The 24413-nt window shown below is 32.5% G+C and overlaps 1 protein-coding gene across 4 annotated transcripts; it reads left to right on the top strand.

Annotated features, from left to right (window-relative positions):
- Positions 1-17411: 17411 nt before the first annotated feature.
- Positions 17412-19646, top strand: LOC112743687 (uncharacterized). 4 transcript variants are annotated; one of them, XM_025792983.3, is made up of 5 exons: positions 17412-18203; positions 18387-18463; positions 18571-18610; positions 18742-18835; positions 18979-19646. In XM_025792983.3, the coding sequence occupies exons 1-5, from the start codon at positions 17843-17845 to the stop codon at positions 19532-19534; spliced, it is 1128 nt and encodes a 375-aa protein (XP_025648768.1). In that variant the 5' UTR covers positions 17412-17842; the 3' UTR covers positions 19535-19646. The 4 variants fall into 4 exon arrangements, with proteins under 4 accessions (XP_025648768.1, XP_025648769.1, XP_072070604.1 ...); XM_025792984.3 differs by having other exon boundaries at positions 17430-18203; positions 18745-18835; XM_072214503.1 differs by having other exon boundaries at positions 17430-18203; positions 18369-18463; positions 18745-18835.
- Positions 19647-24413: the final 4767 nt, after the last annotated feature.

Below are 24413 nucleotides of genomic sequence, written 5' to 3'. Positions count from 1 at the left end.
GACTCAGAAGAAAGGAGTTCTTGAGATTGATACTCTGAATGCCATATTGGCTTAGAATAAAATATTGACTCAGCAAGTCAATATGATTTCTCAAAATCTGACTGGAATGCAAGCTGCATCCGACAGTACTAAAGAAGCTTCCTCTAAAGGAGAAGCTTATGACCTTGAGAATCCTGCAATGGAAGAGGTGAATTACATGGGAGAATCCCATGGAAACACCTGTAATCCTTTATGGAGAAATCATCCAAATTTCTCATGGAAGGATCAACAGAAGCCTCAACAAGGCTTCAATAATAATAATGGTGGGAGAAATAGGTTTGGCAATAGCAAGCCTTTTCTATCATCTTCTCAGCAACAGATAGAGAATTCTAAGCAGAGCCTCTCTAACTTAACAACCATAGTCTCTGATCTATCTAAGACCACTCTCAGTTTCATGACTGAAACAAGGTCCTCCATCATAAATTTGGAGGCACAAGTGGGTCAGCTGAGTAAAAGAGTTACTGAAATCCCTCATAGTACTCTCCCAAGCAATACAGAAGAGAATCCAAAAAGAGAGTGCAAGGCCATCAATATATCCAAAGTGGCCGAACCTATAGAGGAGGAAGAGGCAGTGATTTACAGTGAGGAAGACCTCAATGGACGTCCACTGACCACTAAGAAGTTCTCTAATGAGGAACCAAAGGAATCTGAGGCTCATACAGAGACCATAGAGATTCCACTGAACTTACTGTTGCCATTCATGAGCTCTGATGAGTATTCTTCCTCTGAAGAGGATGAAGATATTGTTGAAGAGCAAGTTGCTCGATATCTAAGAGCAATCATGAAGTTGAATGCCAAGTTATTTGGTAATGAGACTTGGGAGGATGAACCTCCATTGCTCATCAATGAACTGAATGCCTTGGTTTAGCAAAAATTACCTCAGAAGAAACCAGATCCCGGAAGGTTCTTAATACCTTGTACCATAGGCATCATGACCTTTGAGAAGGCTCTGTGTGACCTGGGGTCAGGTATAAACCTCATGCCACTCTCTGTAATGGAGAAACTAGGGATCTTTGAGGTACAAGCTGCAAGAATCTCACTAGAGATGGCAGACAAATCAATAAAACAGGCTTATGGACTTGTAGAGGATGTCTTAGTGAAGGTTGAAGGCCTTTACATCCCTGCTAACTTCATAATCCTAGATACTGGGAAGGATGAGGATGAATCCATTATCCTTGGAAGACCCTTTCTAGCCACAGCAAGGGCTTTGATTAATGTGGACAGAGGAGAGTTAGTCCTTCAATTGGATGAGGACTACCTTGTGTTTAAGGCTTAAGGATCTTCTTCTGTAAACATGGAGAAAAAGCATGAAAAGCTTCATCCAACTCTCTCCATACAGAGTCAAGCAGAGCCCCCACATTCAAACTCTAAGTTTGGTGTTGGGAGGCCACAATCATGCTCTGAGTATCTGTGAAGCTCTGTAAGAGCTTACTGTCAAGCTATTGACATTAAAAAAGCGCTTATTGGGAGGCAACCCAATCTTATTTATCTAAGTTAATTACTTTTTCATTTCATTTTCCACTGTTAGTTTATATTTTCTTTAGGTTGATGATCATGTGGAGTCACAAAAACAGCTGCAGAATTAAAGCAGAATAAAAAAATAGCATAAAAAATAGCACACCCTGTAGGACAGGCTTACTGGCGTTTAAATGCTAGTAAGGATAGCAGAATGGGCGTTTAATGCCCAGTCTGGCAGTATTCTGGGCATTAAACGCCAGAATTGGCAGACAGACTGGCGTTTAATGCCAAAAAAGGGTGTCTGGCTTGCGTTAAACGCCAGAAAGGGGCATCAGCCTGGCGTTTAACACCAGGAAAGGCAGCAGACTGGCGTTTAAATGCCAGAAAGGGCTGTCCAGGGGCGTTTAAATGCCAGAAAGGTGCAGGGACCAAAATTCCTTGACACCTCAGGATCTGTAGACCCCACAGGATCCCCACCTACCCCAACTCACTCTCTCTCCTCTTCACACGTTTCCATAACACTCTTCCCCAAATACCCTTGACCAATTACATCAATACATATTTCCCAAACGCCATTCACCTATCAAGTCCTACCCTCTTCTCCATAATCTCTTCACCACTCACATCCATCCACTATTCCCCAAAACCCATCATAAAACCCCACCTACCTCACCATTCAAATTCAAACATTTCCCTCCCAGACCCAACCCTTTCTTACACGAATTCCCTCCCTCTCTTACCCTATAAATACCCCTCCTTACCACCTTCAATTTCACACATCATAAACACTTAAACCCCCCTTGGCCGAATTCAAAACACCCCTCTATCTCCTCCATTTCTTCTTCTTCTCCTCCTTTCTTTCTTCTAATGCTCGAGGTTGAGAAAATCTTTTAAGTTTGGTGTGGGAAAAAGCTTTGCTTTTTGTTTTTCCATAACCATTAATGGCACCTAAGGCCAGAAAAATCTCTAGAAAGAGGAAAGGAAAGGCAGTTGCTTCTACCTCCGAGTCATGGGAGATGGAGAGATTCATCTCAAAGGTCCATCAAGACCACTTCTATGAAGTTGTGGCCAAGAAAAGGGTGATCCCCGAGGTCCCTGATAAACCCCATTTGTAGGGTTTATCTTGTATTGACTTTAGGGTATTTTATGACCTTTTACCCACATTTATCCAATGAAATAGCATGCTTTCATGATTGTCTCCTAATTTGTGTTTAAGAGTAAAAACATGCTTTCTAGGTCTTAAAATAGCTAAATTTAATTTTCCTTGATTCTATTAGATGCCTTGATATGTTTGTTAAGTGATTTTAGATTTAGGAGGCAAAGATTGGATCAAGGAAATGAAGAAAAAGCATGTAGAAATAGAGAACTCATGAAGAAATGAAGGAATCGCAAAAGCTGTCAAGCCAACCTCTTTGCACTCAATCGACCATAACTTGAGCTACAAAGGTCCAAATGATGCGGTTTTAGTTGCGTTGGAAAGCTAACATCTGGGGCTTCGAAATGATATAAAATTTGCTATAGTTGCATCGTGCATAGGGACGCGCATGCGCACGATACGTGTCCGCACCGATGGGTGCACACAATTCACTTAATGCAACTCGTGGCCAGCTATTTTAGAAGCCTTGTGGGCCCAATCCAACTCATTTCTGATGCTATTTAAGCCAATGATTGAAGGGGAATTAACATACTTTTTATCATTAGTCATAGTTTAGTTTTAGAAATAGTTTTAGTTAGTTTTAGAGAGAGAAGCTCTCACTTCGCTCTAGGATTAGAATTAGGATTAGGTTTAGTTCTTAGATATAGATTTAATTCATGCTTTGATTTACTTTTCCTTTACAATTTCTTGTTCCTCTACTCTTCCTCTCTCTAATTTTGTATTTCATTCTTGTAATTACTTACTTTGTTGTTGATGCATTCTTTCTTCTTCTATTTCCTTTAATGTAATTTGAGGTAATTCATTTAGATCTTGTTTTCTTTAATTGTTGTTGTTAATTCTTTGCAATTAGTTGTTGTTAGATTTTGCTCTTGTTGTAGATTTACTATGCTTTCCTTTTATGCCTTCCAAGTGTTTGATGAAATGCTTGGTTGGATTTTAGTATAGATTTTGTTCCTCTTGGCCTAGGTAGAGTAATTAGTGACACTTGAGTTATGTAATTCCTTTGTGGATTGATAATTAGAAGTTACTAATTGATTTGGATACTACTAAAGCTAGTTTTTCCCTTGGGAGTTGGCTAGGACTTGTGGAATCAAGTTGATTCATCCACTTGACTTTCCTCCATGGTTAGAGGTTAACTAAGTGGTAGCAATGGACAATTTGTGGTCACAATTGAAGAGGATAACTAGGATAGGACTTCTAGTTCTCATATCTAGCCAAGAGCTTTGTTAGTTATTAGTTTATTTCTTTTGCAATTTACATTCCTTGTTCAAAATCTCAAAAACCCCAAATATACTTCATAGCTAATAACAAGAACACTTTATTGCAATTCCTAGGGAGAATGACCCGGGGTTTAAATACTTCGGTTTATAATTTTAGGGGTTTGTCTTAGTGACAAACAAAATTTTTGTATGAAAGGATTAGTATTGGTTTAGGAACTATATTGCAACGAGACTTCATTTGTGAATTCTAGACCATAAAAAATCCAATCATCAAAATGGCGCCGTTGCCGGGGAATTGCAATGGTGTTGTGTTATTGGTTATTGTATATATGTGAATAGTGTGAATATGTTTGCTTTTGTTAGCTCTTGCTAGTTTTAGGATTTGGTTTTCTTTGTTTCTTATTTGATTTTATTTTCCTTTTCTCTTGTTAGCATGAATTCTCACTTTGGCTATGAGTTTGGTTCTAATTATGTTGTAGGAAATGAGGACTATAATAAGAATGTGTATCAAGGATGGGATAACCAAAGGTGGGAGGAGCCATATGCATATGATCAATCCTCATGGCAACAACCTCCACCAATGCACTATGAAGAAGAGCTATTCCATGATGCACTTTTGTTCTTCTATTTCTCTTTAATGCAATTTATGTTTTCATGTTCTTTTATTATTGATTTGATTTGTTGTTGTTTAATTCCTTACAATTGAGTAGAGTAGATTTACTTTCTTTGTAATTTTACTATGTTTTCCTTTTATGCCTCCCAAGTGTTTGATAAAATGCTTGGTTGGATTTTAGAGTAGAATTTTATGCTCTTGGCTTGGGAAGGTAACTTAGGAACTCTTGAGTCACTAATGTCCAAGTGATTGACGATTGGGAGCCATTAACGCTAGATCTCACTAATTGATTTGGTGTAGAACTAGGACTTATGGACTTGGATTGACATAGCTCATTTGACTTTCCTTTATTAGTTAGAGGATGACTTAATGGGGTTGATCCTTGCCAATTCTCATATTGTGGTTAGTGATAGGGATAGAGATCCTTGACCACCAAACCTTTGCCAAGACCTTTTTAGTTATTAGTTTATTTTCATTGCCATTTACATTTCATGTCTCTTATCCCAAAAACCCCAAAATATCTCATAACCAATAACAAGACACTTTATTGCAATTCCTAAGGAGAACGACCCAAGGTTCCAAAACTTCGGTTTATAAATTTAGGGGTTTGTTTTAGTGACAAACAAATTTTTCTATGAAAAGATTATTTGTTGGTTTAGAAACTATACTTGCAACGAAGATTCATTTGTGAATTCTAGACCATACAAAAATCCGATCATCAGTCCCCTTCATGCTCAAAAAGAGTGAATATCCGGAGATCCGACGTGAGGTTCGGAGAAGAGGTTGGGAAGCTCTCACCAACCCCATCCAACAAGTCAGAATCTTAATGGTTCAAGAGTTCTATGCTAATTCATGGATCACTAAGAACCATAATCAAAGTATGAACCCGAACCCAAAGAATTGGCTCACAATGGTTCGAGGAAAATACTTGAATTTCAGTCCGGAAACCATGAGGTTGGCATTCAACTTGCCAATGATGCAAGGAGATCCTCATCCTTTCACTAGAAGGGTCAACTTTGATCAAAGGTTGGACCAAGTCCTCACAGACATTTGTGTGGAAGGAGCACAATGGAAGAGGGACTCAAAAGGCAAGCCGGTTCAATTGAGAAGGCCTGACCTCAAACCCATGGCTAGAGGATGGTTGGAGTTCATCCAACGCTCTATCATTCCTACTAGCAACCGGTCCGAAGTAACTGTGGATCGGGCTATCATGATCCATAGTATCAAGATTGGAGAGAAAGTGGAAGTTCATGAGATCATACCTCTAGAACTATACAAGGTGGCTGACAAGCCTTCCACTTTGGCAAGGTTAGCCTTTCCTCATCTCATCTGTGACCTATGCAATTCAGCCGGAATTGTCATAGAAGAAGACATCCTCATTGAAGAGGACAAGCCCATCACTAAAAAGAGGATGGAGCAAACAAGAGAGCCCACTCATGGACCACAACAAGAGCATGAGGAAATTCCTCATCAAGAAATCCCTGAGATGCCTCAAGGGATACACTTTCCTCCACAAAGCTATTGGGAGCAACTCAACACCTCTTTAGGAGATTTGAGTTCCAACATGGAGCAACTAAGGATGGAGCACCAAGAGCACTCCATTATCCTCCATGAAATCAGAGAGGACCAAAGAGCCATGAGGGAAGAGCAACAAAGGCAAGGAAGAGATATTGAGGAGCTCAAGCACTCCATAGGATCTTCAAGAGGAAGAACTAGCCGCCGTCACTAAGGTGGACCCGTTCTTTAATTTCCTTGTTCTTATTTTTCTGTTTTTCGTTTCTATGCTTTATGTTTTGTCTATGTTTGTGTCTTTATTACATAATCATTAGTGTCTAGTGTCTATCTCTTAAAGTTATGAATGATTCCATGAATCGCTCACCTCTCTTAAATGAAAAAAAAATGCTTTTATTTGCAAAAGAACAAAAAGTATATGAATTTTGAATTTTATCTTGAAATTAGTTTAATTATTTTGATGTGGTGGCAATACTTTCTGTTTTCTGAATGTATGCATAAACAGTGCATGTTTGAAGTTGGAATTAAGAAAAGTTGGCTCTTGAAAGAATAATAAAAAAAGAGACATGTTATCGGTAATCTGAAAAATCATAAAATTGATTCTTGAAGTAAGAAAAAGCAGTGAAAAATAAAAGCTTGCAAAAAAAAAAAAAAAGCAAGTAGAAAAAGCCAATAACCCTTTAAACTAAAAGGCAGGGGTATAATGGATCCAAGGCTTTGAGCATCAATGGATAGGAGGGCCCAAAGGAATAAAATCCTGGCCTAAGTGGCTAAATCAAGCTGTCCCTAACCATGTGCTTGTGTCATGAAGGTCCAAGTGAAAAGCTTGGGACTAAGTGGTAAAAGTCGTGATCCAAAGCAAAAGAGTGTGCTTAAGAACTCTGGGCACCTCTAACTGGGGACTCTAGCAAAGCTGAGTCACAATCTGAAAAGGTTCACCCAGTTATGTGTCCGTGGCATTTATGTATCCGGTGGTAATACTGGAAAACAAAATGCTAAGGGTCACGGCCAAGACTCATAAAGTAGCTGTGTTCAAGAATAAAAAAGAACTTAACTAGGAAAATCAATAACATTATCTTAATTTCTGAGTTCCTAAAGAGACCAACAATTCTGAACTCCAATGGACAGAGAGATGCCAAAACTATTCAGAGGCAAAAAGCTACTAGTCCCGCTCATCTAATTGAAACTAATCTTCATTGATATTTTTGAAATTTATTGTATTTTCTCTTCTTTTTATTTTATTTTGTTTTTGGTTGCTTGGGGACAAGCAACAATTTAAGTTTGGTGTTGTGATGAGCGGATAATTTATACGCTTTTTGGCATTGTTTTTAGGTAGTTTTTAGTATGTTTTAGTTACTTTTTATTATATTTTTATTATTTTTATGCAAAAATCATATTTCTGGAATTTACTATGAGTTTGTGTATTTTTCTGTAATTTTAGATATTTTCTGGCTGAAATTGAGGGATCTGAGCAAAAATCTGATTCAGAGGCTGAGAAAGGACTGCAGATGCTGCTGGATTCTGACCTCCTTGCACTCATACGCGTTTTTCTGGAGCTATAAAAGTCCAATTGGCGCGTTCCCAATTGGGCTTGAAAGCTAACATCTTGGGCTTTCCAGCAATGTATAATAGTTCATACTTTGCCTGAGATTTGATGGCCCAAACTGGCGTTCAACACCAGCTAAAGACCCTTTTTTGGCGTAAAACGCTGGAACTGGCACTAGAACTGGAGTTAAACGCCCAAACTGGCATCCAAGCTGGTGTTTAGCTCTAGAAAAGGCCTATGCACGTGTAAAGCTCAATGCTCAGCCCAAGCACACACCAAGTGGGCTCCGGAAGTGGATTTCTGCACTATCTGTACTTAGTTACTTATTTTCTGTAATCCTTAGTAACTAGTTTAGTATAAATAGCACTTTTTACTATTGTATTATCATCATCTTATGACATTTTTCACATTTGGAGGTTGGCCACACGGCTATGCCAAGACATTTTTCTCTTATGTATTTTTTACGGTGGAGTTTCTACACCTCATAGATTAAGGTGCGGAGCTCTGCTGTTCTTCAAGAATTAATGAAAGTACTATTGTTTCTCTTTCAATTCACGCATGTCTCTTCTCCAACATGGATGGATCTATATATTGTATAGTGGACAAGCGTCCCCACTACAATTTGAAAATTTTTTGAGTAGTATATAATAATAATATTTATTTGCCCCCATTAAATTATTGAATTCAACCACACAATAATTTTTTACTCAACCTTTGGTACTTAATAGTCAGTTTAAGAATTTCATATTAAATGTTTATTAGAATAATCAATTCTCAATTTAAATAAGATTGGTGTTCTTTTTTACTTCTTAGAAATGAACTCAAAAGATATTATTTATTTTTTTAAATTAATTTTAGTTTTTTCTGTAACAACTACATTAATTGAAAAAAATTTCCAACTATAAATATCAGTGACAGTTGACTTTTGATTGTATGAGAAGTGAATTTCTAATAACTGTTTGGTAATATATATATATATATATATATATATATATATATATATATAGAGGCATTTCGATTGTATTAAAAAAAATTATTCAGTTTTTTTAAAAATATGAAACCTAAAAAATAAAATTATAAAATATATATTATTATTTAAATTATTATTTTAATATTTTAATTTATAAATTATATATTTTGAAGACTAATAATATTTTATAATAATAAAATATAATTATAACAATAATTATGCTATATGTACATAAAAAGTAACTATCTGTACAAAATACATATTGAAATATAAAATATATATTAAAAATGAATTAAAAAATAAATATATTTATACACAAATACATAATGGTTAATGAATAATTTTATAGCTGAATTTTATGCAATATAATATTTTTATTATAAAAATTATTAGAGTTTATTTACCTTGTGTTCTAAAGGCACGTATTATAAGATTACAAATTGAGAATATTTTTGTTGGAAATACAAAAAATTTAAGTTTTTAATGTATTTATTTTACAGTTATCAAATAAAAAAATTTAAAATATTCTACTAATAATAAGTTTGTCATGTGTCTTTAAGACACATATTAGCTAAACTTAAATTATTATTATTATGTTATATATATTTTGCCCCCACTATCAAAACTTTTTGGATTCGTCACTGTTCTCCAAGATATACTCTCGTTCTTAATTCAGTTAAGTTAGAATTAAGGGGTGACCCATGACAATCACCCACTATCTTCATTACTCGCTTAGCCAAGATCCGCGTGCCTGACAACCACAAGCGGTCTACATGATGTTCAACGTAGTCATTGGACAACAGCTGGAGTATAATCCCTTAGGCCTCTGGTTCGTGACTTTGACTTGCATCTCCTGAAAACAGAGCAGTCGAACTCATAGAGATTAGAACCTTCGTGGTAAAGGCTAGAACAAACGAGCTTCAAACTCACGAATGTTGGGCGCAGTGACAGTGTGCAAAAGGATAGAGAGATCCTATTCCGACACAAGTGAGAACCGACAGATGATTAGCCGTGCAGTAGCTGTGCCTGGTATTCTTCATTCGAGACGAGAGATCCGACAGATGATTAGCCGTACAGAAGCCGTGCTTGGACCATTTTCACTGAGAGGACGGATGGTAGCCATTGACAACGGTGATCCACCAACATACAGCTTGCCATGGAAGGGAGCACGCATGATTGGATGAAGAGAATAGGAAAGCAGAGGTTCAGGAGCAACAAAGCATCTCCAAACGCTTATCTGAAATTCCCACCAATGAATTACATAAGTATCTTTATTTTAATTTACGTTTTATTTATCTCTCAATTATCAAAACTCATAACCAATTGAATCCGCCTGACTAAGGTTTACAGGATGACCATAGCTTGCTTCAAGCCTGCAATCTCCGTGGGATCGACCCTTACTCGCGTAAGGTTTTATTACTTGGACGACCCAGTGCACTTGCTGGTTAGTTGTACCAGAGTTGTGAAAAGTGTGATCACAATTCCGTGCACCACCTGCATACGCGACATATAAAATTTCCACCCCTCGTGTATGCGACACACTCCCGCGTACACAAGACACCAAACCCGAAAGGAATGGCTGCGTCACGTGCAAGTGTCCGCGTACGCGGGTTCTGCAGATAGGCAAAAATTTCTAAATGATGCAGAATTTCAGTTTTACGCACCAAACTTTCGACGCGCATAACTTATGGTTTTAAAATATTTTTCATCCGTTTTTCAAATGGTGTAAACTTCATGGATCCAACTTTTATATGAAACAATTTTGAAAAGGTTTGGGAGTTCGGAAGCCGAGTTATGACTCGCCGAAGTTCGATCAAAAATCAGTTTCTCACAAAATTTATCAAACCTCTATTTTCACCAATCTTATAATCTCAATATAAAAACTCTAAGCTTTTCGGCAACATCCAAACATACCAACTCATATTTCAATGCTCAATTCATGTCATAGTACCCCAAATACGCAACTCCAATGAACTTAACATCTTCAACTCACAATAAATCAAGCTCAACCTCAAAATTCATACTCAATTCACAATCATATACTTAACTATCATCATCATGGTTTATCATTATCAACAATTCATTAATTTCAACGTTATCAACTCATTCTCAATCAATATTACACATTCATGTCATTATCCACCACCCCAAATATCCACAACCAAACTCAACACACATTGCATCAACCAAAACCACTAAACATGCATCAAACATACAGTTCAACTTATCCTAAGTTGTCTAGCTTAAGTTTTTACGACACCGTACATATTAAATACGAGAAATCAAAACCATACTTTTGCCAATTTCCTCGTATAGCCCAAAGACAACTCAACTAAGCAAGTTTACAAGCTCCACTACCAAAATTCAGCATCCAAAGTTCCTAATCAAGTTTCTATCTCCTTAATTATGCTCCAAAACACATATATATATACATCACGTATTTCATATCATTGTATCTATACATACACACTTAATACCCAAACACACATAACCAAGGAATTCAATAGGGTTTGAGAGTTCTCACCTCACCAACGGAGAATTGGGTCAACACACAAATATCCAAAATATCCACAACCAAACTCAACACACATTCCATCAACCAAAACCACTAAACATGCATCAAACATACAGTTCAACTTATTCTAAGTCGTCTAGCTTAAGTTTTCTCTACACCGTACATATTGAATACGAGAAACCAAAATCATACTTTTACCAATTTCCTCGTATAGCCCAAAGATAACTCAACTAAGCAAGTTTACAAGCTCCACTACCAAAATTCAGCATCCAAAATTCCTAATCAAGTTTCTATCTCCTCAATTATGCTCCAAAACACATATATACATCACCTATTTCATATCATTGTATCCATACATACACACTTAATACCCAAACACATATAACCAAGGAATTCAATAGGGTTTGAGAGTTCTCACCTCACCAACGGAGAATTGGCTCAAAGCTCGGCAAGCTCATTAAGCTAGCTTGGCACTAAACATTAAAACCAATAAAATCTCATCATCCAATTCATGGAATTTTCGAAAATTAGGGGAAGGAAAAATTGAGATTAAAGTTGAGACTTTCCTATCAAATTAACCACTGGGTTTTGTAGAGCTCGATACTACAGACGCGTGGCCGCAAACGGTGCGGCGATCGGAACTTAGAGTAAAAAGTTATGTGAGATTAAAGTGGAGGGTTAGGGTTGTTTCTTATTTCTCTTCTCCTCCATACATGCCTGCATGTTTTTCATTTGGGGAAGGAAAGAAGATCTGAGCTCTTTTGGGGTGTAATGGATTGGGTTGGGCCTTGGCCCAATATATGAGTCTGGTTCGTTTGGTTTGGTCTGTTTAGTCTAATCTTAGCCAAATTTTTTAAAATTAGTGTCAAAATTCTTATTTTAATTAGCTCTATCTCATTCAATTATAAAATTTCATTTTCAAATTTTTTATTAATATTTAATTTATTGGCTAATTATTCATTAATTGTGCGAAATTTATAGAAAGCATTATCATATCACACATTCCTAAATCCAATCTAACCATTTTTTACAAAAATCTAACTTCTTCATGACATTCCAAATGAAAGATCATTCCACTCTATCGTATACTTTGTTCATGTTAAGTTTCAGAACTAAATTACAACATTGTCACTTATTAACCTCCATTAGCCTTTAGCCTTCATTAGTTTTATTATTTTATTTTTGTAGTGATTACTTTATTTGGTACACTTTGTAATGACATTTTAATTACTTAATATATAGAATATTATCTAATTCGTTAAATAGTAAATTCATGGAAAATATTATTACAAATTTAACAATTAAAAAAACTTTCGAATTTTTTTCGACGGTAAAAGCAAAAATTTTTTTCATCGACTTTCTATTGTCATTTGTGTCGAAAATTCTGACGGTATGAATGACTTATAAACGGTAATAATTTTTTTGTCAAGGTTTCTTTTTTTTTTTTTTTTCCGAATTATATGACGGTAAAGTATGTTTTTGTCAAGAGTTTCTATTGAAATTCATCCACCAAAAAATCCTACGGTAGACAGATGGCGTGCCAAACTAAATGTTAAATGAGATATATCTGTATGTTTTAGCTTACCTTATTAATATTTAACATATCACCTCAATATTTAAAAAAAAAAAAAAAACTAACAGTAGTGATACTAACAAAAATAATAACAAAAATCTATAAAAACTAAAGGTTTATCTAAACTATTTCTGATAAACAAAATCCAAATTTTAGTGGTTGAATTGTAACCGAAGAACAATCCGGAATCGTGTTCTTCTATTAGTATAGTTAATTAACAATGAGTATATTAATGCAGGGACTACTCGCATTTATTCTTCCATGCAGGACCATAAAGTTGACATATATGTATGCTTAGGGTTGCAATCAAAACCTACCATTACCAAGAACCTCGTGATCAGTAGGAAATGAAAATGTGCTTTCCCATGTCTCCTTTTTTTTCTATTTTTTTTTCTTCTTTTTTTGGGATCTAAGTCATGCACGATCCATGCATATATGCATGGATGCCCACAAGGGCTACGCACGAGTGAGGAATGAAAAAGGTTAGGCTTACCAACTAAAAAGAACTCTCCTTTGATAAAAAGAGGAATGGAAAATTGTACTAGAAGTGTTTTAATTTGTGGTCAATACATATATAGAGGGAGAACCATATTATATGAAATCATTGATAACTTAGCTTGTTGATGAATTGAATGATGATTCTCAAGTTAATTAATGTGGGGAAGATTTTTTTGTTGTTGAATAATTTTGCTTTCGGTTCTTTCTTTACTGGTGAAAATTAATTGAACACACAAATATACTAATTCATATATAAAATCATACATTTTTTTTTTCAGAATTATCATTTTATTCTTCATTATATTAAAAATAATCCATATTGTACAAAAATATCATTATATGTGCATGAAGGATTTAAAGATTTACTTGTTACAAAAATCGTAATACTTAGAGGAAGAGAACATAAATGATTATATTTCTAACATTAAATTTATTTAATTTTTGCGTGCATAAACTTATTTTTTAGCTAATTTTATTTTTTTTTCACTTTGGAGTTTAGATCAAATTCTAAACCTTTTAAATATAGTATTTTGATATCATGTAATAAAATTATTCGTTCTAAAAATTTAAATTAAAAAAAAATAACATAAATAATTATATCTTTAACATTATATTTTTTAATTTTGATAAACATTTTGATTGGATCAATATAAACAACGGTATGTCTGCCTCTTTCATCTCACTGAGTAAGCAAAAATAAAATAATAATAATATATGAAGTAATAATAATATATGAAGTAGAGAAAATTAAAATATTAAAAGAGAACAGACTTTAACAAATAATGTATGTGAGGAGGAACAAAGCCCGTGATTCCCGACGAAAGGAAAACATTTCATATTATCTTTTGTTTTTCTTTTTTTTTTTTGAGAGATTTAATTTAGGTCTGCATCAGAGACAGCACAGCATTATCACACTTCACAGTCTCGCACACATGCATTCTTAGCTTGCTTTAGAAATTGGAAGAAAAAAAAAAAGAAAGAAAATAGAAAATTCCTTAGCACAGCTATTATCACACTTCACCATTATTTCTCACTGCTGTCAATTCATACATTTCTTACGGCCATTTCCACTTTTCCAATTGTTAATTTTATATTTTTTTAAAGGTAAGATAGTGATTTGTAATTTATTTTAGAGTAAATTTTCTATCCTCATGAATGTATATATGAAGAATTTTTAAGTGAAATGATTGAGTTATGCATGTAACTTTATTAAGACAAGTGTATCCTGTAGCTAAGAAACAAGAGATTGAGTTCTATAATTCTATTCGTTCTTTTTTTTTTTTTTGAGTTTGGTTCAAGTTATATTTCATACTAATTCCACTTATATTAATAATTAATAAATTTAAATAGAATAATATTTTAAATTGGTTCCTCTAACAATATTTATATTGAATAAATTAGTCTTGAATAAAATCTTTTGACAAATTACTCTCTTTTTAGAATGTTAGATAAATTAATTTTGAATAAAATAAAAAACAAATTAGTCTCAAATACTTCTTAAGAATTAAGAAACTATTCTTTATTTTTTTTCTCGAAAATAATATGGTTACATGACTTAATTCTCTAAGATTTCGAAAGACAAGAGACTAATTTACTTGTTTATTTTATTAAAGAATAATTTTTTATATTCTAAAATATTGGAGACAGTTTGTCAAAAGTTTTTCTATCAGAAATTAATTTGTTCGATATAAAAATCATTAGGGACCAATTTAGAGGGTATTAATTTTTAAATGATATATTTTTAAAATAGTAATAATAAACTATAATATTTACCAATGAGCTATACCTCAAATGACATAGTTTCTCTATACTCATTTAGAGGTTGTAGGTTTGAATCTCTCTATCTTTTGGTAAAAAAAAAACAATAATATTTTGTATTTATATTATATAATATTATTTTAGTAATGTGATATATTTATTAACTTCTAAATTCTTATTATTTTAGTTTTTATAATTTTCAAACTGATATATTGTCTAAATATCAACTTGACCTAATTTGACTTTTTATTTTCTAGGATTGAATTTATATTTTTAATATATATATATATATATATATATATATATATATATATATATATATATATATATATATATAAAAAGAGAGTTAGAGACAGGGTGAGAGAGAGAGAGAGGATTTAAGGTTTTTTTATATATAAAATATTTTCTATTTTTATTTTCAAAATATAAATGCTTTTTTAGAAAATAAAATTAATAAAATTTTTTTTCCTTAAAAATGTCTAAAAGCAAAATAATTGAAAATAAAAGAAAGACAAAAGAAGCAAATACGCCCTTAAATCTAATTCAACCCATCAATGTTTATACGACAAATACTGATTAGTAAATTATCTTTGTAAATCTTTACTATTAGTTCATATAAAATGTAAAAAAAAAAATGAAGAGTCATAATTTGTATAGTTATGGATTGGAGTAAGTAAAGAGTGTTGATGAACTCCTCAATTACTACAAGAGGACACTAGACATGGCGGCAGTTTTAGTCATGATTGACAGCAATTTTAAACTGCCGTAAAATTCAATATCGACGGTTTGGTAAATTTCCTTGGTTAGTGGCGTGAAAAGTAGGTTTTGTAGCAGTTTTCAATAACACTGGTATAATCATCGCTAAATCAGAATGTAAGTATATATATTAATAAAAAAATTACTTTTAATGAAAATAAAAATAACTATTAATATATTTACTAGTAATTAAACATTAACTATTTTATGTTTTATCGTTAAAAAATTCTAACAATAATTAATTATATAATTGTAGGAAAAAATCTTTTTAATGACCACAAAAAAATTATAATTACTATTATAACATATAGTAATAATAACAAATATATAATTATCTTAAAAATATAAATTAAATAAGATATATAATGAATGTTATTGTCACTAAAAATTTATTACTAAAAGTGATTTTTGCTGTAATATATATCAATATGAAACAAAAAAGAAAATCTATAAGACATGTGAGCATGTGCTCTCTTGTATATGCAATAATAATTTTTAAAATATAAAATTATTAGAATGGAATTAACGTTGAACCTCTATTTTGTCTTTAGTATATATGGCTGAAAAAGTAAATTAAATTAATAATGTGTATTTATATATGATATAATTATTTATGTATATTTTTTTATCAATTTAAATTTTTAGAAGAAGTGATTTTATAATATGGTATTAAAATTTCTATAACCTAAAAATGTAGACTTTAATTGATCTCAAAAAAAAAAAAATTTAGCATAAAATAAAAAAAGGGGCCTATAAATTTACGTAAATTAACTAAAAAAAAAACTCTTGCATGAAGAGTGATAAAAAAAATTAAGGTTTTTCCAGTAATTTATCTTCCAAAAATAAAATTATAATTCTGCATTTTTTAATAACTTCAGGCGATAAATTATTACTTTTATTATTATATTGTTCTATCGTTTCTTTGTTTAATTTCTTACCAAACTAAAGAATCTTTCTTTCTTGCATATATAATTAAATCAATAATGCATGACATCTCTACTACTTTCCCTACTAAGTATATTGTAATTATTAAGTTAATATTTTATACATGCCTAGTGTAAATAAACTAATTTATTACATGTAATTTTAACGTATTTTTATAGTTAAATTATTTTTTTAGGTGTTAATTTTTACATTTGTATATATTAAAGACAAATCCAAACTTATATATCTACATAGACCCCAGTACCAAAGTCATCGACAGATGATTGAACCCTAATCCAACACAATCATCAGAACTCAGAGCCATGATGACCACAAGGCAAACATTTTATTATTCAGCAACCACTGAGAAATTAACACACGTATATTTTTAAATTTTACAAAATTTATAAATGAAAGCCTAGATATTTGATGGAAGACTAATGTGGTAAATAAATGGATGAAACAAGTAAAGAACAATTTGATTCAACTTCTTACGGTGACTCTGATTTATTTACTTGTCTTTAAATTATTTGCTAGTATCAGTGAAAGTTACATCCTTATCATCATAATAAGAATCAAACTTGCCTTTAATTTCTATTTTCTCGAAATCTAAACCCTTTTTGTTTTCTATAGTATAATATATATATATACGATTCTATCATCATAATACTAAACAAATATTATTCCTATATCTATATACATAGTTTATTTATCTGAACTACTTTATTATAATTCCAATAAATAAATAAATAAAAAGCATTTTGTTATCAAGTTGGAAAGATAAGATTGTCGTCACATGAAATAATCAAGTATATTCCTACCATTCCTTGATGTCCATGCATATTTAATACAATTATATATACATCAATATGCGTACTACTATATGAAAACAAAATTATTCGTTTAATCATCCCAAAGAGTAGTCACACAATAGAAGGAGAGACAGACAAAGAGAGAGAGAGAGAGAGAGAGAAGAGAAAGTGTTCTCAAAATTCTTTAGATCAAGGGTATCACATAGGTGTATGAGTATATATGGGTTGTCATAGATTTCTGTGGCCAAAACTATAGTGTAGCAAAGTTCGAGAATTTTCTTTTTTTTTTTTCTTTTTTGTTTAATTATATGTCTACAATTTCAAACTATTCCTTTCATAGAATTAGAGGTTTGATTCCACCAATAATTAGCATATAGTGACATAGTAAACACTATTTCCTCTTGTCTTATTAATTATTGTCATCAATTTTTATTATGATTTATTTATTCATATATATCATAATACCCAATTAAGTAGCTATTAAGCTAAGCTATGATGTTGATGATGATGAAGATGGTGGAAGAAGAAAGCCATGGATCAGAATGTTCTAAGACAAGAAGCCCTTGCAATGATGATAATAATAATGAAGATGATGGCTATTGTGAAGATGAGAGTGAAACCAATAATGAAGAAGAAGAAGAAGATGAGAGTAGTTATAAGAAACAATACAAGAACAACAATGGTGGTGGTGGAGGGTGTTCAAGCAACAGCACAGTGGAAGAGAATAACGAGAAGAAGAGTTCATCAACATCAGTAAGACCTTACGTTAGATCCAAGTTGCCAAGGTTGCGTTGGACCCCTGATCTTCATCTTCGATTTATTCATGCTGTTCAAAGACTTGGAGGACAAGAGAGTAAGTTATTTTATTCCATTAACATAGATCTATTTTTTTCCAATTTGATTTACTCTTGTTCGGGTAATGATTAATTAACTTCATAGTTAAGTTAATTTGTATGTTATTATATATATTTGTTGTTTCTTTTTTTTTTTTAATTACTAATATGTTTGCTTATTTGAGATGTGTATATATATATAGGAGCAACACCAAAATTGGTTCTTCAGTTAATGAATATCAAAGGTTTAAGTATTGCTCATGTCAAGAGTCATTTACAGGTATATATATGAAGTTACATAATTGTTATCACAACCTGAATTTAAATCTTTTAATTTGGTTCATTTCTTTTATTTTCACCTATCTATTTCTTTTTTTTTTTTTCCAGATGTACAGGAACAAAAAGGTAGAGGACACAAATCATCAAGGTACATATATATAAAATGTTTAGTTTAATTTTTTAATTATTCTTTGCAAGATTATCAATGAATAATTAGGATTACATTTGTGCTTAATTGTAAACCTAATGAATTTGATTATGTGTGTATATATATGACAGTAGTAATGGCTGATCATCATAGATTTCTAATAGAAAATGGAGAGAGAAATAATGTTTATAATCTCAGCCAGCTTCCCATGCTTCAAAGCTATAGGTATACACACATTAGCTTCACCACATTAATTAATTTAATTAATTCAAATTCCCTCAAATGTTTTTTTATTATTTCATCAAAATACTGAAACAAAAAAGTTTCTTGATTTCTTACTAGTTAATTACTACTCTTAATGTGAACAGATATGGTCATGGATATGGAGTTGCTTCCGCTACTCTTGGTGTCTATGAAAACATGGCGCATAGGAACGCCAATTTGACTCATCATCATAGCATTTTTTCTCATAATTTTGGGGAACAATCATCAAGCCATCCTCATCATCATCATCATCATCATGAACAAAAAGATCATCAGTTTCTATCATTTGGAAATGGCCAAGGATCTTTATGCACGAATACTAATAACAATAGATTAATAAGCAGTCACATTGAAAAGCCTAGAGCTCAAGATTTCATGCCTACTAATACTAATAATAATTTGAAAAGAAAGGCTTCAGAAAATAGTGATATTGATTTGGACTTGTCTCTTAAATTAAATTCAAGGGTGGTTTTTAATGATGAGAAGCAATTAGGAAGAAGAAGCAGCATGATGATGATGGAGGAAGAAGAACACCATGAAGTTGTAGTTAATAGCAATCTATCACTCTCTTTGCACTCTCATCAATCCTCATCACCACAAGATCATTGTAATAAGGTGAAAGGGAAAAAGGCCACTACAAATTTGGATCTAAGAATCTGAATGGGACAAAGTTCTAACTGAGATCTTGAGGTTACTGTCAGAAATTATGTATTTTGTAACTTACATTATATAATTTATCTGACATAACTATATATATTTATATATTTTTCTATTGTCTCTTTCTATATATATAAGTGGACAGTGAATTAACAATTTATCTATATGTAATAGTGGTACTAGGTACAAAGAATCTGGATCTCACCCCCTAACATTAGCATTAGATTAGGTTTGTGTAAATCCACTAAAAAGGTGACATTATTAGTCAAAGTAGTTAGGTATTTTCATCCCTTAAGAGTTTTTTGTGAGTTTGGAGGAAAGTAGTAGCAAAGGATTTTTAGTATAAAATTTATACTATATATATACAAGCTTTTCTTTTATTTGTATTTTGTCATGTTTCTTTTTTCTTCTGAAGTTCAACTCGAAAATAATTCTTTCACGTTTTGTCTTTGAGTTGTATTAAGATGGTTAGAAAAAGAATAGATGACAAAAGAACTAAAACCCTAATTCATATAAAACCTCTAAAATCTGAGAAATATATTAGTGAGAAATCAAACTTGGATGAATCCATGCATGACCTTATAAGGAAGAATTTTTTTTTTCTAGACCTCATTAATTTTTTTTCATGACCTTTAAGGTAATTACCCTGTTCCCTAGACCTCATTTCATTAATTTTTTTTTTCTTGCCTCTCCTCTTTACACGCAAATTGAAAAGAAGAATTTTTTCATTCTGCCCTTGATTTTCCTTGCTGCTGAGGTGTGTAACACATTATCATGATCATTGACACTAGGGCTGAAAGTGAGGGTTTTTTTTTTTTTTTTTTTTTTTCTGGAATAAATTAAAAAATTTCATTATTTCTTGAAAAGAAAACTAAAATGGTTTTAATTATCGGTATTTTTTTAATAGTTCGTCTACTGCACTACATATTACTCAGTTTGCTTAGACATTAGGCGAATTGTATATTCCATCTCTTTAGGTAGCGTTTGTTTTGAGGTACTGAAACAGAGATTGAGAGACTGAGACTTAGTATTGTGTTTGTTAGTTCAGAGACTGGTACTAAAATTTCTGTCTCTGTCTCTAAAATTTCAGTATTTTAGTACCTCCAAAAAGTAGGGACACAGGAGACTAAAATTTCTAGAGATGGAGACTGAAACTTTAATAACATTTTATATCTAAAATACTTTCATTTCAATTAATTAATTCTAATTTTACCCTTTGTGCAAATTAAATTAGAGTTTCATTCTTGTTTCAATTCCTGTCTCCCATTTTGCACCAAACAGAATACTGAGATTTATTTCAATCCCTGTCTCTTAGTCTCTGTCTCTCAGTCTCAGTCTTTCCGTCTCTGTCTCTCCACCAAACGCTACCTAAATGAACGGTCATAAAACCCAATGATATATATACAGCAGTGTGAGGTGAGATTTTTTTATATTTAAATTAAATAAATATAATGTTTAGCTTTTTTAATATTTAAATTAAATAAATACAATAATTATCTATCAAAATGTGTAATACGTAGACCATTCACAATTTTAAATACGTGTACACATTTCGAATACTATGACAAAGAAATCATTAAAAACGCAAATTAGGTACTGTGTACTCGAAATTTGATAAAAGTTAAAAAAATATATTGAAAATGTATTGAGATACATATATTATTGTAATAATTTAACTATAATATTATGTATTCGTATTATTGTATTTGTACAGTTAATTAAAGATTCAATTTAAAAAAATTAACAATTTAAATTTCTTAAATTAAAAAATTAATAAATTTATTTTAATAATTTTACCCGTATGGTTAATTATACTCGTATGCGCAATTCCTCTTGATACATTGATATAAATTGTCGGTTTAATTTTTATTTTTTTATTTCGTCTAATTTTATTTAAATAATTTAAAATTTTAAAATTATAAAATATTTAATTTAAAATTTAGATGATTATAATTTAAATTAACGATTTAATTTAATTCAATAAAAATAAATGTACTTGTATGATTAATTATGAATACTACCTAATTAATTTTTAAAAACTTTTTGAATATGAGTACAAACATTTGATGAATATTTAATAATTATGAGTAATCTCTTGCAGTTCGCCTAAGCGAACTGAATGCAAACTTCTAGTTTGCTGAGTAATTAGTGGTGAATTAAAAAAAAAATACTAGTAATTAAAGTTAGTTTTTTTTTTTAGAAATAATAATTTTCTTAATTTATTCTAGAAAAAAATTTCGAAAATGAGTCAAGCGAATTAGTGAGCCAATTTGAACCCAACTCGTTAATAGCTCAAAAAGCTGAGCTCATCAGTTTGTGAATCAAGTTTGAGCCTTGATTTGAGCTCATATATTAAATGAACTGATTCAATTATATATTGCTTTTTATAATTATTAATACTAATAATATATCATTACAAGAAAAATGGTGAATACCGTCGAATTTGCCGTCGGATTTAGCGTTACAGAGTAGCCGTGGCTTTACCGGCTGATTTACCTATGTGTTAGGCGTCAAATTCGTCAGGTCAAATTATTTTCCGCAGATTTACAATTTTGACAGTAAAGTTGCCAGTAATAATTGGAGGAAAAACAAAAAAAATTGGCACATCCTTTAGGGTCCAATTTACCGGCGGAAAAATCCGACGATAAACCCACTTAGTGAAACGCTTTGTTTTTGGCAACCTGCAATACGTTATTGTCGAATTTTTTCGATGGTAAAATCAACGGTAACTGTGCCATAAATTTGAAGTGTGAACCCTACCTCTTCCCCCTCTGACGCGAGAGCAAGTAGAGTTAGTAAGTCAATTATGTTAGTTACTTGTAATAAGGGGATACAAGTCCCATATTGCTTAGGATAGTGAATTTTGTGTTATCTATTAGTCCCACATTACTTAAGTCATGAAGGTTTTTCCTTTTCTCATTAGTATAAATAACTCATATACCATTTTTTTATGAAAAAAAGTTGAAGTTGTTTTGAATATGAAATAAGTTGTGTGCTTATTTTCTTCTAGGCTCTTTGAGAATAAGAGGTACATCCTTGACTTGGCCAACCATGGTGGGTTCATGGCTATTTTCACCATAGTGGGGTTGCTAACCTTGCCAAGATCGGTGAATCTAAACTATGTCACCATAGTGGGGTTGTTAACCTCGCCAAGATTGGTGACCCAAATGACATCTCGGCATCAGTTTGGTATCAGAACAAGCTCCGTCCTTGCAGCCTTCACCTTGCTTTAGTAGAATTTTTTTAAATTTGTGGGTGTGGATTTTTGGCGTAGATTCGCTAATGGGATCTTTTAGTGTGGATTTGTCAATGAGATCGTCTGCTGTTATAGGTCTTGTAAAATTTTGTCTTATTTGTGAGTGCAAGTCTTTGGTGTGGAGTCACCAATAGAATCTTTTAGTGTGGATTCACCAATGAAAACATATGCTATCACAAGTCTTTTTAGCAAGAGTTCTTTCCAATCCCGAGAAAATGACGCGGGAGCAAGCAGAGTTAGTAGGTCAATTATATTAGTTACTTGTAATAAGGGAATATAAGTCTTATATTGCTTAGGATAGTGAACTTTGTGTTATCTATTAGTCCTACATTACTTAAGTCATGAAGGTTTTTCCTTTTCTCACTAGTATAAATAACTCATCTACCATTTGTTTATGAAAAAAAGTTGAAGTTGTTTTGATTATGAAATAAGCCGTGTGCTTATTTTTCTCTAGGCTCTTTAGGAGTAAGAGGTGCATCCTTGCCTTGGCCAACCAAGGTGGGTTCATGCTATTTTTACCATAGTAGGGTTGCTAACCTCGTCAAGATTGGTGAATTTAAACTACGTCACCATAGTGGGGTTGTTAACCTTGCCAAGATTAGTGACCCAAGCAACGTCCCGATGTCATTTTGGTATCAGAGCAAGATCGGTCTTCGCGGCCTACACCTTGCTTTAGTAGAATTTAATTCGATTTGTGGGTGCAGGTTTTTGGCGTGGATTCACTAATGAGATCTTTTGGTGTGGATTCGTCAATGAGATTGTCTGCTTCCACGGGTCTTGTAAAATTTTACATGATTTGTGAGTGCAAGTCTTTGGTGTGGAGTCACCAATAGAATCTTTTGGTGTGAATTCATCAATGAGATTATCTGCTGTCACAAGTATTTTCACGCAAGAGTTCTTTGTAACCCCGGGAGAATGATGCGGGAGCAAGTAGAGTTAGTAGGTCAATTATATTAATTACTTGTAATAAGGGAAAACAAGTCCCGTATTGCTTAGGATAGTGAACTTTGTATCATCTATTAGTCCCACATTGCTTAAGTCATAGAGGTTTTTTCTTTTCTCATTAGTATAAATAACTCATGTACTATTTGTTTATAAAAAGGAGTTGAAATTGTTTTGAATTTTAAATAAGTTGTGTGCTTATTTTTCTCTAGGCTCTTTGAGAGTGAGAGGTGCATCCTTGACTTGGCCAACCAAGGTGGGTTCATGGCTATTTTCACCATAGCGGGGTTGCTAACCTCGCCAAGATTAGTGACCCAAGCGACGTCACATCGTCACTCTCATTCAAATATATATATATATATATATATATATATATATATATATATATATATATATATCTCTAACCCTCTCGCCTCCCACTCTCTTTCTACCCCTCTCATCTCTCCGGCAGCCCCCTCTTCTCCGGTGGCCACTCCTCGTCGTTTTTGCCATCACTGTTGTAGCTGCCGGATTCTGAACGAGCTACTACCGCTACTGCTACCGCCGCCAACGCCGTTGCTTCTGCCGTCGTCTACGCCGCTACTGCTATCGTCTACACTGCTTCTTCTTCTCAGCTCTGATGCTCTTATTCAGTTAATGCTTCAAACTTAGGGTTTTGTGAAATTCTAATTTGTTGATATAATT

This window comes from Arachis hypogaea, chromosome 14 (genome assembly GCF_003086295.3).
Source record: "Arachis hypogaea cultivar Tifrunner chromosome 14, arahy.Tifrunner.gnm2.J5K5, whole genome shotgun sequence".
Taxonomy (NCBI): domain Eukaryota; kingdom Viridiplantae; phylum Streptophyta; class Magnoliopsida; order Fabales; family Fabaceae; genus Arachis; species Arachis hypogaea.
The sequence above is the reverse complement of the archived record's forward strand: the minus strand, read 5'-3'. Positions and strand labels throughout refer to the sequence as shown.

Coding starts and splice junctions, on each gene's coding strand:
- LOC112743687 (XM_072214502.1), top strand. CDS start 17,843: ATGATGTTGATGATGATGAAGATGGTGGAAGAAGAAAGCCATGGATCA. Junction 18,464..18,570: donor ATGTCAAGAGTCATTTACAG/GTATATATATGA, acceptor TTTTTTTTCCAG/ATGTACAGGAACAAAAAGGT. Junction 18,836..18,978: donor CCCATGCTTCAAAGCTATAG/GTATACACACAT, acceptor TAATGTGAACAG/ATATGGTCATGGATATGGAG.